The sequence below is a fragment of the Aythya marila genome (genome assembly GCF_965140915.1).
Source record: "Aythya marila genome assembly, chromosome: 7".
In the NCBI taxonomy this organism is placed as follows: Eukaryota; Metazoa; Chordata; class Aves; order Anseriformes; family Anatidae; genus Aythya; species Aythya marila.
This window is the reverse complement of record NC_139048.1, coordinates 35,993,902-36,006,254: the sequence shown is the minus strand read 5'-3', so window position 1 is coordinate 36,006,254 and position 12,353 is coordinate 35,993,902. Positions and strand designations below refer to the sequence as shown.

The following is a 12,353-nucleotide window of genomic DNA, read 5'->3' as shown; positions in this document are numbered from 1 at the left end:
AACGCATCAGCCTTCAAATCACTTCTCCTTAGTAGCTTAACCTTGATCAGGCACCCTTGTGCAGGTCTTAACGTAATTAAAGCCTAGGTGTTAATACAGCTCCCCAGAAGGAAGGTAGCTGGATTGCAGAGGCAAATCACGTTGAGACATTTCCTACAGTGAGAGCCCAACCCCACGCCACCGTAGCAGCCGTACGGCCAACCAGCCCACAGCTCTCGTGCCTATATTCCTGTCACTGCTGCTGTTTTCCTGGTCAACCCATCGGTAATCTCATGCTGTAAATAGCTCACTAGTTAATCAATAAGTGCAAAACAAACAGAATACAGAAGCACACGGAACGGGTTTTGCTTTCGTTCAGCCTCGGCGTAAAAGCTGCTGAAAAATGAAATAAAGATGCAGGCATATATGGGTACACAGATATACACCTAGCTGCATTTGTAGCTTCATGTTAAGTTTGCCTGACTTTTTGACAACACAGCCCTCGATATGAAAGAGGGGAAAAAAGATCAAACTGCATATAGCAACTCTTGTAGTGTACACTGGTGGGGTTTTTGTTTAAGTTCTCTGTGTGTGTTTTTTTTTGTATAAAAACTTACATTCCATGGCCACGGGATCATTAGAACCATCACCCTTCTTTAGAAATGTTGTGATTTTATGTTTGACTTGCATCTAAAACACTCCAGTTCAATGCAATCCAATTGCATTAGGCTTAGAAAACTATAATCAATACCAGCTTCAAACCCAGCAACACCACCACTCGGAAAGAGAATCTGCAAGAAATGCAGTCCTGCTGCAAACCAGTACAGATTACTGCGTAATAGCAGATGTCTAATGCACAAAAAAAATATAAGTAGCACTGTTTCTTAAGGTAATATATTTTAACTATTGTTTTACCTCTTTTTCCCTCACTGATAAATCACATTTTATCTTTAAGTGTAGGCACATAGGCACATGGAAATTACAAAATACACTGCCTTGGTCTGACCAACTAACAAACCCAGTACTGCATGCTCACAGTTTCAGAGGAGGAAAAAAAGATTCAAAAGAACAAAAAAAAAAAAAAAAAAAGAGAAATAAGAAAACACAAGAATAACTACTAGGTGACTAATTTACTGAATAGCCTCTTTTCACCTAGGTATCTATGCTTGTGCCAGCGGGCACTGACCTGTGTTTTAAAACAACAAACTTCTGCACAAAATGCAACCACAGCAAGCTTTTGCTAAAAGCATCTATCCTGTCACAACTGCTTTTCTTTGCAGACAGAGGAGTGCAAATTCAGGCAGAGAGAGAGGTTGACCACCCTTCCAAGGCATCTTCATGAAAGCCCTGCTTCCCTTTATGCAGCTCAGGTAAAGCACAGCGAGCACATGCATATAAAACTCTTGCTCTTCTTCCCCAGAGGAGACGACAGCCCAAGCCCCAAGCATTACCCTGTTACACCCCATGCTTCTAGGCAGAATGTGATGGATCACCAACGCAGTGCCTCCACAACTTTCTTACAAATGTTTTTTTTTTTTTTTTAAATGACTCATTTCAATACAACACAGGTAATTGTCAGGGCTGGCAATGTTTTCACCCCAGCAGCAAGGCATGCCTTGTCACTCAACAGAACCAGCCTGCTAAGAGCGCTCCTTTTAAGACCCCCTTATTTCCTCTCTCACACCTTGGTTTTCTAGAAAAGCACTCGTCAGCTTGTTGCTGATGTTCATCACACCTTGTTCCAAGCCAGCTCAGTTATGAAGCTCCCAAGGCACCATCCGTCCCAATATTAATGTGCATTAGCTCTAATTCCATCAGAGCAAACAAGTGTTTCCACTTACGATTCCCTACAAGTCAGTGAATGGAGATTTTTTTTCTCTCCAGTTCAGACCTCTTATCATACATACCACAATATTCTGAAGTGCCATCACTTTTCTGGCTTTCAAGACAAGAAACACGTCTCTTAAATTTGCAGGAAAAGACAATGAGGAAAATGAAAGATCCACGTCCTTCTGGTCTGTCTCTCTACAAGCAGAACTTTGCAGGATACGGGGAAATACAATCATCCCTGACTACTCACCCCAAAAAGAACTGGAAAAGTGGGTCTAAGACTGAGAAGTAACCACAAACACACACACACACAAAAAGAAAAACAGGAAATGTCTACCAACCTCTCCACCTGTGGAGCAACAACTTTCAGGTAAATATCTCGATTTTCAAGGAAAAGGGAGGTTATTACAGACCTTCAACTCAGGCTGAATTTACTCTTCAGGAGACAACTCTCTGGAGGTGTCCACTCTCCTAATTCTGTCACTACTTTAGGGTCTACGAGGGCAGGGTTTTGCCTATGAATCAGTTCCTGGCAACGCTAGCTGGAGAACAATGGTACTCTTCATTTGTCACAGGTGTGCAGAATACATACTGCTTGAAGCTCTTGGAAAAGCACTGATAAAAAAATCCATTTGGTAAAATTCTTAGTAACTGCTTTTGCTGTTTACTTGGAAGTGAAGAGAAACAAAGTGGAAACTGCACTGTTATAGGAAAAAAAAAAAAGCAAAAAAGAAACACTTTTCCAACATAATCTGCTGAAAGTAGAAATTAAACTGTAAGGAACAGAAACTCGGTACTACAGTGCATTAAACATCAGACTTTATCACTTCTGACTTGGTAAGAATCACTTACACTTTTACTCAGGACTGAACTGTATCATTGTAGGATTGCTTTTTTTAAATCTATGTGGTAGGAGTTTTAAATATCATGATTAGCATCCACAACAATAAAGGAATTAAAAACCCCCGAAGCTCCACAGCCATAAGCAGAAACATCACATTCCGAGGCAGTTTAAAGAATTAAAACATCTGACCAAAGTTTACAGACAGCTGAAACTGCCTGGACACGGATCTAGAGCACAGCTGAGGAGATGCACATCTACCTCCTAAAGCTTACCCCAAACCAAAAAGCAGACCGCATGCAATATTAACACAAGGAAGATGAAAATTTTAAGCAGATATATTCAGAGTTGAAGGGGAATAAAAGGCTTTAGGCTAAGAGTTTCTCCCTCAATTAGAGTATCAACTGGAGAAATGCCCTCTTTCCAGGAACCAAGTCTCAGCACTGGACAACAGGAAGGGACACACAGCAGCCAGGGACTGAAATGACTGTCACTACAGGCATCAGGTAGCACGCAATGCCTGTATTTTAAACAGACAAGCTGAAAAAAATACAGATGTAAATGTCACAATTAAAAAATGATTTGATATTTCTGCAAATAACTTGCTTCAATTTTAATCAAGGAATCCTTAAAACCCACAGATGTGAAATCTGCACATCTGCATCTTGTGCTAGTTTCTAACTTAGACATTTGCTATTTTACTTTGGCATAGTTTACCTCAACTCTCTTGCCTTCACTTTTACTTCTTTCTTTCATCCCACGTGTTCAGCAGGACCATGATGGTCCATCTTACACAACTAATACGTCTCTCTACTCAGACAGCAGCACTCGACTGACAAGGTAGAACCTGAGATCTTCCTCTCTGGATGTCCCCAGGCTGCTGTGTTAGAAGCAAAACATCACAGCAATGTTTTCTGTTACTGATCCACAGGAATTTGTTTTGTATTTCATTTTCTGCCTCTTCTAGAGCACGTCTTCATCTCTTACATTCATTCTGCTTGGATCCCAAAACATGTGCAAAATCCAGTTTGTACATTTTGTCCCTATCATTCTCCTCCTCCGGATTTTTTTTTTTTTTTTTTAATCTAAGGAGGACGACAAAAAAGGATTCACCCCTTGCTCTGCTGCTAAATTCAGCAACTTCCTCCTACCCCCAAGCATAAAAAAGAGCAGCAAAGCAACTGTTTCTCTCTGCTGCTTTTAACAGGCTATGCTGAAATACATCAGATGCCTACCGCTGACAATGTTTGCTCCTTTGGAGGAGCACTGCCTCCTTCTTTGCTGCATGCTGCAAGAACAGCTCATGAGAAACCAGCACCACGTCCACCCGCAGCACCCCTGTGCTGAGCTCCCTGACCAGCCCTGTCTGCAGCGATGCGGAGTCAGCCTTCCAAGCGTTTTGTGGTCTTCCAGTTTCCACCAAAGAGTACCTTATGGGATGCAGAGCGGTAACAAAACCTGTCGTTGAAATCATGAGCAGTTGTGTAAGATTGCTTAACACACCTGTGCTGCACGCAATTCGATCTCCTCACGTACTACAAGGAGATTTAGCATTACCAGCCCAGAGATGAAAATACATCCCATACACACCAACACTTAGGATTAGGAGCCTAGAAAATAACTTCAATATTAACTGAAGTCAGTATCAACAGTAGGAGGAAACAACCAACCAGTTGTTTACCAACAAGGAAAATTAATTAATGCATGCAAGAAAACCAAAGACCATGTAACTGCTCTAAAAGTCAGGTTTTCTTCATCCTTCAAAATCAGCAATAAAAATCAAGCTCCATCACACTCAAAGCCTCAACTAAAATGAAGTACTGAACTTCCAGGATTTGGAAATTACTCTGCAGCCTTGCCTATACCAGCTTTTCAACGTGGGATTTGCAACAAGGCTAGAACCTCTAAAGAAGCCTGATGTTTAGCATCCAAAGCAACAAATGCATAGTGCACAGGAATTGCTCTTTCTTCAGCCAAAGCAAACCCATTAGGGGCACAATGCAGGAGAAACTAAAACAACCCTCTCCATTAAAATATTTAAGTCACTGGAAATATACTAAGTGAGAAGGGCTGTTACTGTCAGTAAATGTTCAGACCTGCCACTAAGTGGCATTCTGAAAATAAAAACTCACTACAAACCAGCCTGACGCACAGTTCAATACAACTTTGATGAGAAAGTTCATCGAAGAGAAACGCAAAACGACTCCACGTACAGAACAACAAGCCTAGAGAAACACCAAGAACTTCACATTATTAAGAATTCCCAAATGCACTCTGAAATACCAGTTCTCGTTTCACTTCCAGCCCCAAATTAATTCCGAGCAATATGCCAATATTCCTATTGACTGAGGACATGCCACCATTATTAGACACAGCAGTACCAATAAAGTCGCAGACAAAGGAGTAGAACTGTTGTGCAACCTTCCAAGCAAGACACAGATGGTTATCAGAGTTGGGTATCAACCCAATGGCAGTACTGAAAACAAACTCATTTACTGCATAAAGGACAGAAACATTAAGAGAGTAATTCAGCGTGGTTTTATAGGGAACAAGTTCTGGCAGATAAGCATAGACACATCTTTCAGCCAAGGACTTTTTGTAATAAAGATAACCACAAAGGTGCAGGGCATGCCCATGGCACCCATAAGACTTTCTGATTTAGTAATGCACGCCATACCGTATTTAAAATAGCAGTCAAATAATCAAAGTATACAGCTGGAATTCCGAAGTGGCTTACAGATCTGAAAAACACTTGTCGGTAGGAAATTTCTAATGCAATTTCACACCAACATGTACTAAGCACAATGTTGATCAAAACATTTACTGTGCACTGTTATTCAGTGAAGTCCCCAGCAGAGACAGCTCACCTTCACTGCTGTGAACAGCACTGGTGAAATTGATACGGGGGAAAAAAACTCTTTGGGGTTGCTACCTCTTCGTACTGAGACGAGAGACTCAGGAAAGTTAAGAACAAGGGAAAATACCCTTCCCCAGACTATGGTTTGGTGCTAAAAACTGTGGAACCAGGAGCTAGCAGGCAACCCAGCGCTACAAGCCAGGTCTGGAGAAGGCACGCGTGTGCTGCTGCAGCTCTGCCAAATTAGCCAGAGCACACAACGCTAAGCTCTCAGAGGAAGACCAATGATACCAGATGAGAAAAAAATAAAACTTATCCATTCCAAATTAAGCTCTCACAAACATCTGGATAAACTTGAAGCAAGAAAATGTGTTTAGACCAGAGCAGTGCATCATTTAGCCACAGCGTTTTCAATCCAGCACATCAGAGTTCCAGCACCTCAGAGCTTGAGAGCTTCTTTCAGTTGTCAATGTAAAGTAGAAGATGTCTGTGGAAGCCTGTATCTTTGTCAAACTCATTAACCAAGCCACAAAGCACTGCAAGAACCTACGGCTCAACAAGGAAGGCTTTGACTAGGAGCACTCGCACAGGACACTCAGATTCTTCATCTTAGAGACTTATTTACAACCAAACACTCTTCCCAAAGACACTTTTCAATAAGAGTTATTTCAATAACTCTTTTCAATAAGAGCTTTTTTTTTTTTTTTTTTTTTTTTTTAAAGTTTGCTTTTTAGCCAGTACTGAGGAAGTCCTGCAGCACAGACAAACAGGGATGTGCTGTTACCACCACTACAGTTATTTTTTGCCCTGGGACTTCAACATGCCAGAGGCCATACCCAAGTACCAAAAGGAAGCAGATGATAATACACCTTCCTACGATTAGTTTGCCAGCAGTGCAGCAAATAGCACTGCTTTTATCGTGTTAACCTAAGGGCCAAAACCGTTAAGTCCATCATTAAGCTTCTTTCTTCCTTTCCAGACGTTCTGTAGAAGATCAATACGAACTTCTTAAGAATGAGGCAAACATAAAATTCAAATACAAGGCAGTCATTACCTACATCTGCTCTTCCTGAAGAGTTGTGCATGAAGTTACACTGTGCATGAACTTGCTAATCTTTGCAAAAATGCTGTCTGTACTCTAAAAAGCAGGTAAACAAAACATTTCTAAAACAAGGTATTTGAGATAGATTTTTAGGCTGACTACAAACCAGAATTGAACCAGTTGGATACTGAAGCTCCAGAGACATTTCTTACACCGACAGAAGACACCACAAAACAGCAGACCCATCTCTTTCACACGTGCAAGACCTGCTTTAAAACAGAGAGTAAATGATAAACTTACAGGTATCTCTTTTAAAATATTAATCTCTTCACTTTCTGGATCCACTTTGTACCTTTGTACCTACTAATTGATTTCTCCCATTGATCCCTCTGCCCTTAACTAAGTGCATTTCAAAGATTTGTGTTTTCAGTCCACCCTTTCTCCTGCTGTTCATATTCTGCACTGGAACAGGTGTTCTGCTTTGAAACTCTGGTGCAAACTCCACGGTTGGAAAAAGCTGTTAAAAAGCAATTTTTGCAGAGGATTTTCAGCGCTCTAGCACATCCATTAACCTCCCCAAACTACCTATCCAGGCTGACATTTTCCATGAAGAGCTGTGGCAGCAGATCACAAGCACGCACACATCCCACCACATACTTCCTTGAGAACAAAATGCTGAAATCGTATTTATTTCCAGCGTCTAACTCTGGTTGTTTACTGAGAAAACTGTAACAACTCTACAATACCACACAGGATTTTGCCAACCTGTAAGTCACTGGCAGCCTGTTTGTTTTCAGGAGATGTCTGTTATGGGAAGCAACAAATTTCTTCAGAATTTGTGACTACAAGCAAGGAAATGAGAGCTGAGTAAGCTTTTCTCTTCCATTGTTTCTCCCAGCTTGTAGAAGCCTGTTCACATTGCTTTGCAGAAATGCAAAGGAGAAGGAAAAGCCAGGAGATGCAACGGCCTTCTGCTAACACCCAGAGAACAGCAACAGCCAAGCTCGCACCTGAGGTGCAGGTTTAGCTGCAGAGGTTACTTATGCTGGCAGCAGTTTGGGTCAGCCTGTTTCATCCGAACCGATGCTCCTTTGGGCATCCATGCACCCCCACAACATGGGACTTTTAGGAGTCTTTCCTTCCCTGCAAAGCAAACTGCAGAAAAAAAATGAGAAGCCATTCTTTAAAATCTACATTACACACTGCTGCATCAGGCACGCTGGAGTGGGAGCATTTTCAAATTAAGGCTACTCAAGTACACAGTATTGGTTAGAAAAAAAAATAATGGAATAAGGCTTATTCTACTTTCTTTCTCTAATGCTACAGGAGATGCCTGACTTTAAGAGGCCAATCCACGTGAGTTAAATTGCTGAATCTAACCAAGGGTAAGCATGTATGTACCTGTAGGAACGAGGGACCGAAACTGGTTTTGTTATCAAAAGCAGCCTGCTTTTATGAGGCCTGTCAATTCAAAACAATAACCAAGAAAAACAAAATGCTTCGCTATCAGTTAAAGGCTACACGTCTTTCAGTGAAATAGGTCGACTTTGTAACATCAAACACTGAAAAGTGGAAAAAAAGCTAGAAGCCTAAGTTCTACCAACTTCAAAAGAAACTTCCTGACGGAGACATGCGTGCACCCGGCTCCCAGCTGAAGTTCTTCAGCTTCTGTGGCAGGCAACAATTCAATGGGTTGGAAAGCTGTCGTTCTCCCACCCAGTTTTCAATGTACTTTTATTTCACTAGAGAAGTTGTGCTGTCCCACACTTAGTCCACTAAACACAACGTTTCCTTGCAGACCTTTCTCACCAAGAAATAAAGGAAGTTCACACAGGAACTCCACTTGTGGTACCGCAGCACTATAACCAAAAGTAACTACTTAACATCACAAATACGTAGCTTTTAAGATTTTCAGATGCACATTTTTTTCCCAACCTAAGCACCCACCATCCTGTCCGTTTCCTTAAAAGAATCTTGCAGAAACACCATGCGATCATATAATTAGAGATTGCTAAACATGTGCAAAGGGAACCGTCCTCAAACAGCTCAAGGGATCTCAGTTCTTTCTTTCCAGTACTTGCTCTTGCACTACTAGATAGTGCTTCTAATTTACGCAGCTCTCACCACACACTGCCTCCCCCGTGGTTAGTTACCAGTAACAGCGGGTCGATTAAAGTTACCGTGTGTATTTATTTAATTTCACAGCCAACACATGACCAACAGCATAATTTCGTTTCCACTTCAGGCTACTGGAAGGAGCAGAGCTTGCACAGCGTTATGGAAGTACACTTTGTCCAAGCTCATTTTACAGACCCCAGTATTAAACCAGCATTTGTTTTTACACATTTTAGAGGAGAGCTCATATGAAGTTAGTGAGCATACGAGCCTGCCAAGCCAACGCCTTTTCTCAGCCAGTTTTCCAAGCACAACTACATAACATCGGTCCCCTCCATTGAACACTTACTTTCAACCCTATGATGCAAGGACTAACTACAACACAGAACTATCAGCAAGCTGCTAAGTAATTCCCAAACTGTACGCATTCATATGTAATGTGTATACCAATAATACCACGCACAAAAGCAGAAACAAAAAAGATGTCCTATTAAGGTTGGACTAGATGATCTTAGTGGTCTTTTCCAACCCGAACGATTCCGATTCTGTGTTAACACATTCAGCAGTACGGGTGCAAGAGGAAGGAGGTAGAAGACCGCTTTCTACTTGGTAAAGCCTAAAGGGAAAATACTCAAAACCGTTAAAGAGAACAGAGGGAACTAAGGGAAGTTTAGTGTCCCTGCAGCACCAGCACGGCCAAGTTCAAGCAAAGGGACAGCAAAAGGCTCAGGGATGAAGAGCTTCATGGCTAGAAGGGTCACCTTCACCTACAGCACACAGGTTTAGTCACTTCAGCCGCTATTTCAGCTACCTGTCGGTTTTATCTGCGCTTCACGGCTCATCCGTAACAAATGATAAAAATCAAAGCTGATTCGTGACATTACAGTGCCTACAGCAGGAAGCTGGCGTGCCACAGCCCTGCCCGCACGGCTCTCCTCTAGGAGCAGGAGCTGGGTTGTGGGAGTAAATTGACAAAGGTTTAGAATCACAATGGAGAAAATCAGAAAACTTTGCATTTAACTATATTTACATGCAAATGGCACACATTTCTGTGTTCCAACAAAGCTCATGTCCGACCACTTTCATTCTTGGAGCAACACGACAAAGTATTTTGACTGCAAATGTGTTTACATTAAGGACTATGTAAACCACAGCACAGAGTCTTAGTGGTCTGAAAATAAAAAATTGTTTGCATTCATTATTTTGCTGCTTGCTGAATGAGAAGAGGCTTACTTAGCTGTGCACACAGTTTAGCATACCAAAGAGAGAGTGTCTGCTAAAGACGCTGGTTTTCTAGACAGCCCACAGGTTGCTATAAAAGTCTAACACCTTTTCTCTCTTTAGCCAGGATGTCAGAAAAGATGCAGTTTTAGATTTAAGAAAAATACCTCATTTTTGTCAACTGAAGTCTGATGAAAACGTGAGGTAAGAAGTCCCCAGGAAAGCACCAAAACAACCTGAAGTCACGGGAACATTTTTTCAACTTGTTTACAAACAATAACACACCTACCAGGGGTGCAGAAAGATGCTGTCTTTCTGACAGGCAGAGAGAAAATGTCTGACTGACAAGATGTCTTGGCCCCTTCCAGCATTAGAAGGCAGTCTGCTGCTACCTAATTAAGACACATTCTCTACTCGTAAAGTATTAACAAAGCACATGTTTCCCCGACTGGCACTATATTTGTCATCCCTGAATAAATTACTTCTGTATTGTATTTCATGCACTCTTCCGGCCCACATCCTGCTAGAAACTGAACACTTACTACGGGGACCAGATGCGAGCTTTGCCTTGATAAGCTCCAGATCCCATTCCTTCGCTAGATATCTCCACAGCGAAACCCTGATTATCAATAGGAGAGCTGACACACTTGCAAGAAAGCACTCCCTGGGAAAATTTAAAGAAGACGAGGACGAACACAGGCAGGAGGGCTGCGGAGCCTTCTAGGGCACCCTGCGCTGTGCAGGCCGGTGCCCGCAGCCCCCAGTTACCTGGCACCTCACCCCTCTGCCCGCTCGCAGGCCGGGAGCACCTGCAGCAGCACAGATACCTGCAGCAGCACAGATACCTGCAGCAGCACAGATACCTGCAGCAGCACAGGTAGCTGTGATTTATCCTCTCAGCGCTCGCTACCAGCGCCCAGGGCAGCGCGGCGTGTCACCCGCGCCGCTTCCCAGGGACTTTGAGAGGAGTTTCTGGGAAGCCCTGGGGGCAGCACCGCCGGCCCGTGCCCGGGGGGTGCCCGCGGGGGCCAGCCCGGGCTCGGGGCAGCCCCGGGGCCGCTGCTGCCGCCCTCAGCGGGGGCCGGGTGCAGGCCCGGCCGGGCCCGGCGGCGGCTCCCCCCCGTTGGCGGCGCCGCCCGCACTCACGATGGTGACGCTGGCCTTGCGCAGGTCGCGGTTCTCCTCCTGCAGCGCCTTGCACTTGAGCTTGTAGGTCTCCAGCTCGATCTTCAGCACCTTGTTCTCCTGCTGCAGCGAGGCCAGCCGGTTCGTCAGCTCCTCCAGCCGGAACGGCGAGATCACGATGCCGCCCGCCTTGCCGCCGCCCGCGCCCCCCGAGCCGCCGCCGCCGCCGCCGCCGCCTGCTCCGCCGCCACCGCCGCCGCCCGGCCCCGCCGCCGGGCCGCCCGCCGCCAGCGGCCCCGCCACGCCGCCGCCGCCGCCCCCGCTGCCGCCGGCGCCGTCCGTGTCGCTCTCGCTGGCGCTGTCCGCCATCGCCGCCGCTGCCCCAAGCCCGGCCCCGGCCCCGCCGCCGCCGCCGCCAGGCGAGCAGGGGGCGGCCCCCGCCGCGCTCCGCCGCCGCCGCCCCGTGCGCCGAGAGCGGCCGCCCCGCTCCGCCCGCGCCCGCCGCCCGCCCACAGCGCCCCCTGGCGGCCCCTGGCGGCCCCCTCCCGCCCGCAGCGCCTCCGCCATCTCCTCAGCGGGCCGCGGCCTCTGCCCGCAGCCGGCGGCACTTTTATTCCGCCTTAATGCCCCCCCAGACATCCCCCAGTGCTAAGGCTTCGGAGTGTTAATGCTAAAAAATGCTAAAATAGTAATACCAAGCAGCTTGCACGCAAACCTCGGGTTTTACCACAAAATACACAGGGAAAACAAATGGGCATCCGGCTCCATGACCTGTGTAGGGAAAACCTGGGCGCACACAGCAATTCTTTGCTGCGGGTGACACAAAGCTGGAGCCCCAAAGTTTCATTTACATGCAGCTGAAACAACCGAAACCCCTTTTCTTAAAAGATACGTATTTATATACCCATAAAATACACACGTACACACAGTGCTGCCCTGTGAGAAAGGGGAAGTAACACGGCGAGGGAAAAGCCCCTCGGATGCTGAAAAGTTCAGTCATCAGCCTCAGCAGATTGCAGAGAAGTACACGTAAAAGGCAGTAAAAAGTGACTCTCACCCTTCATTTACAGTGTTTGAAGTTAACACCAGTCATGTTCTTCAAGGCTTTTGCTTTTTAACATACAGGGTCAAGTCCTTGCTCATGCTAGCGCGGCATTACACAGGCATGGCAGTGTTGTTTTTCCACGTTTGTAGTGGGATGGGCAAGGCACCCAACTCTTTCCTTTCGGCTGTCCCTCGTTATTTGTGTGATGTGTAATGTGAGGTGAACCTCTGGTCACGTACTCGTTCTTTGCGTCCTCACACTGCCCATGAACAAAAAAGTGATGTAATCTTCTGTCGGG

General features: G+C 45.1%; 1 protein-coding gene across 3 annotated transcripts in view; it reads right to left on the bottom strand.

Moving 5' to 3' along the window:
• CCDC6 (coiled-coil domain containing 6) overlaps positions 1 to 11,403 on the bottom strand; it is a 44,981-nt gene extending 33,578 nt beyond the window's left edge. For 2 of the 3 annotated variants that reach the window (XR_014317935.1, XM_082765085.1), the window contains exon 1: positions 11,032 to 11,399. Coding sequence is in view for 2 of the 3 variants with exons in the window: in XM_082765085.1 (XP_082621211.1) it covers positions 11,032 to 11,379 (348 nt within the window). In the remaining variant the exon portion in view is untranslated. Of the gene's footprint in view, positions 1 to 11,031 lie in introns of all 3 variants that reach the window. The other variant, XM_082765084.1, reaches the window with a different exon arrangement.
• Between the last annotated feature and the right edge of the window lie 950 nt (positions 11,404 to 12,353).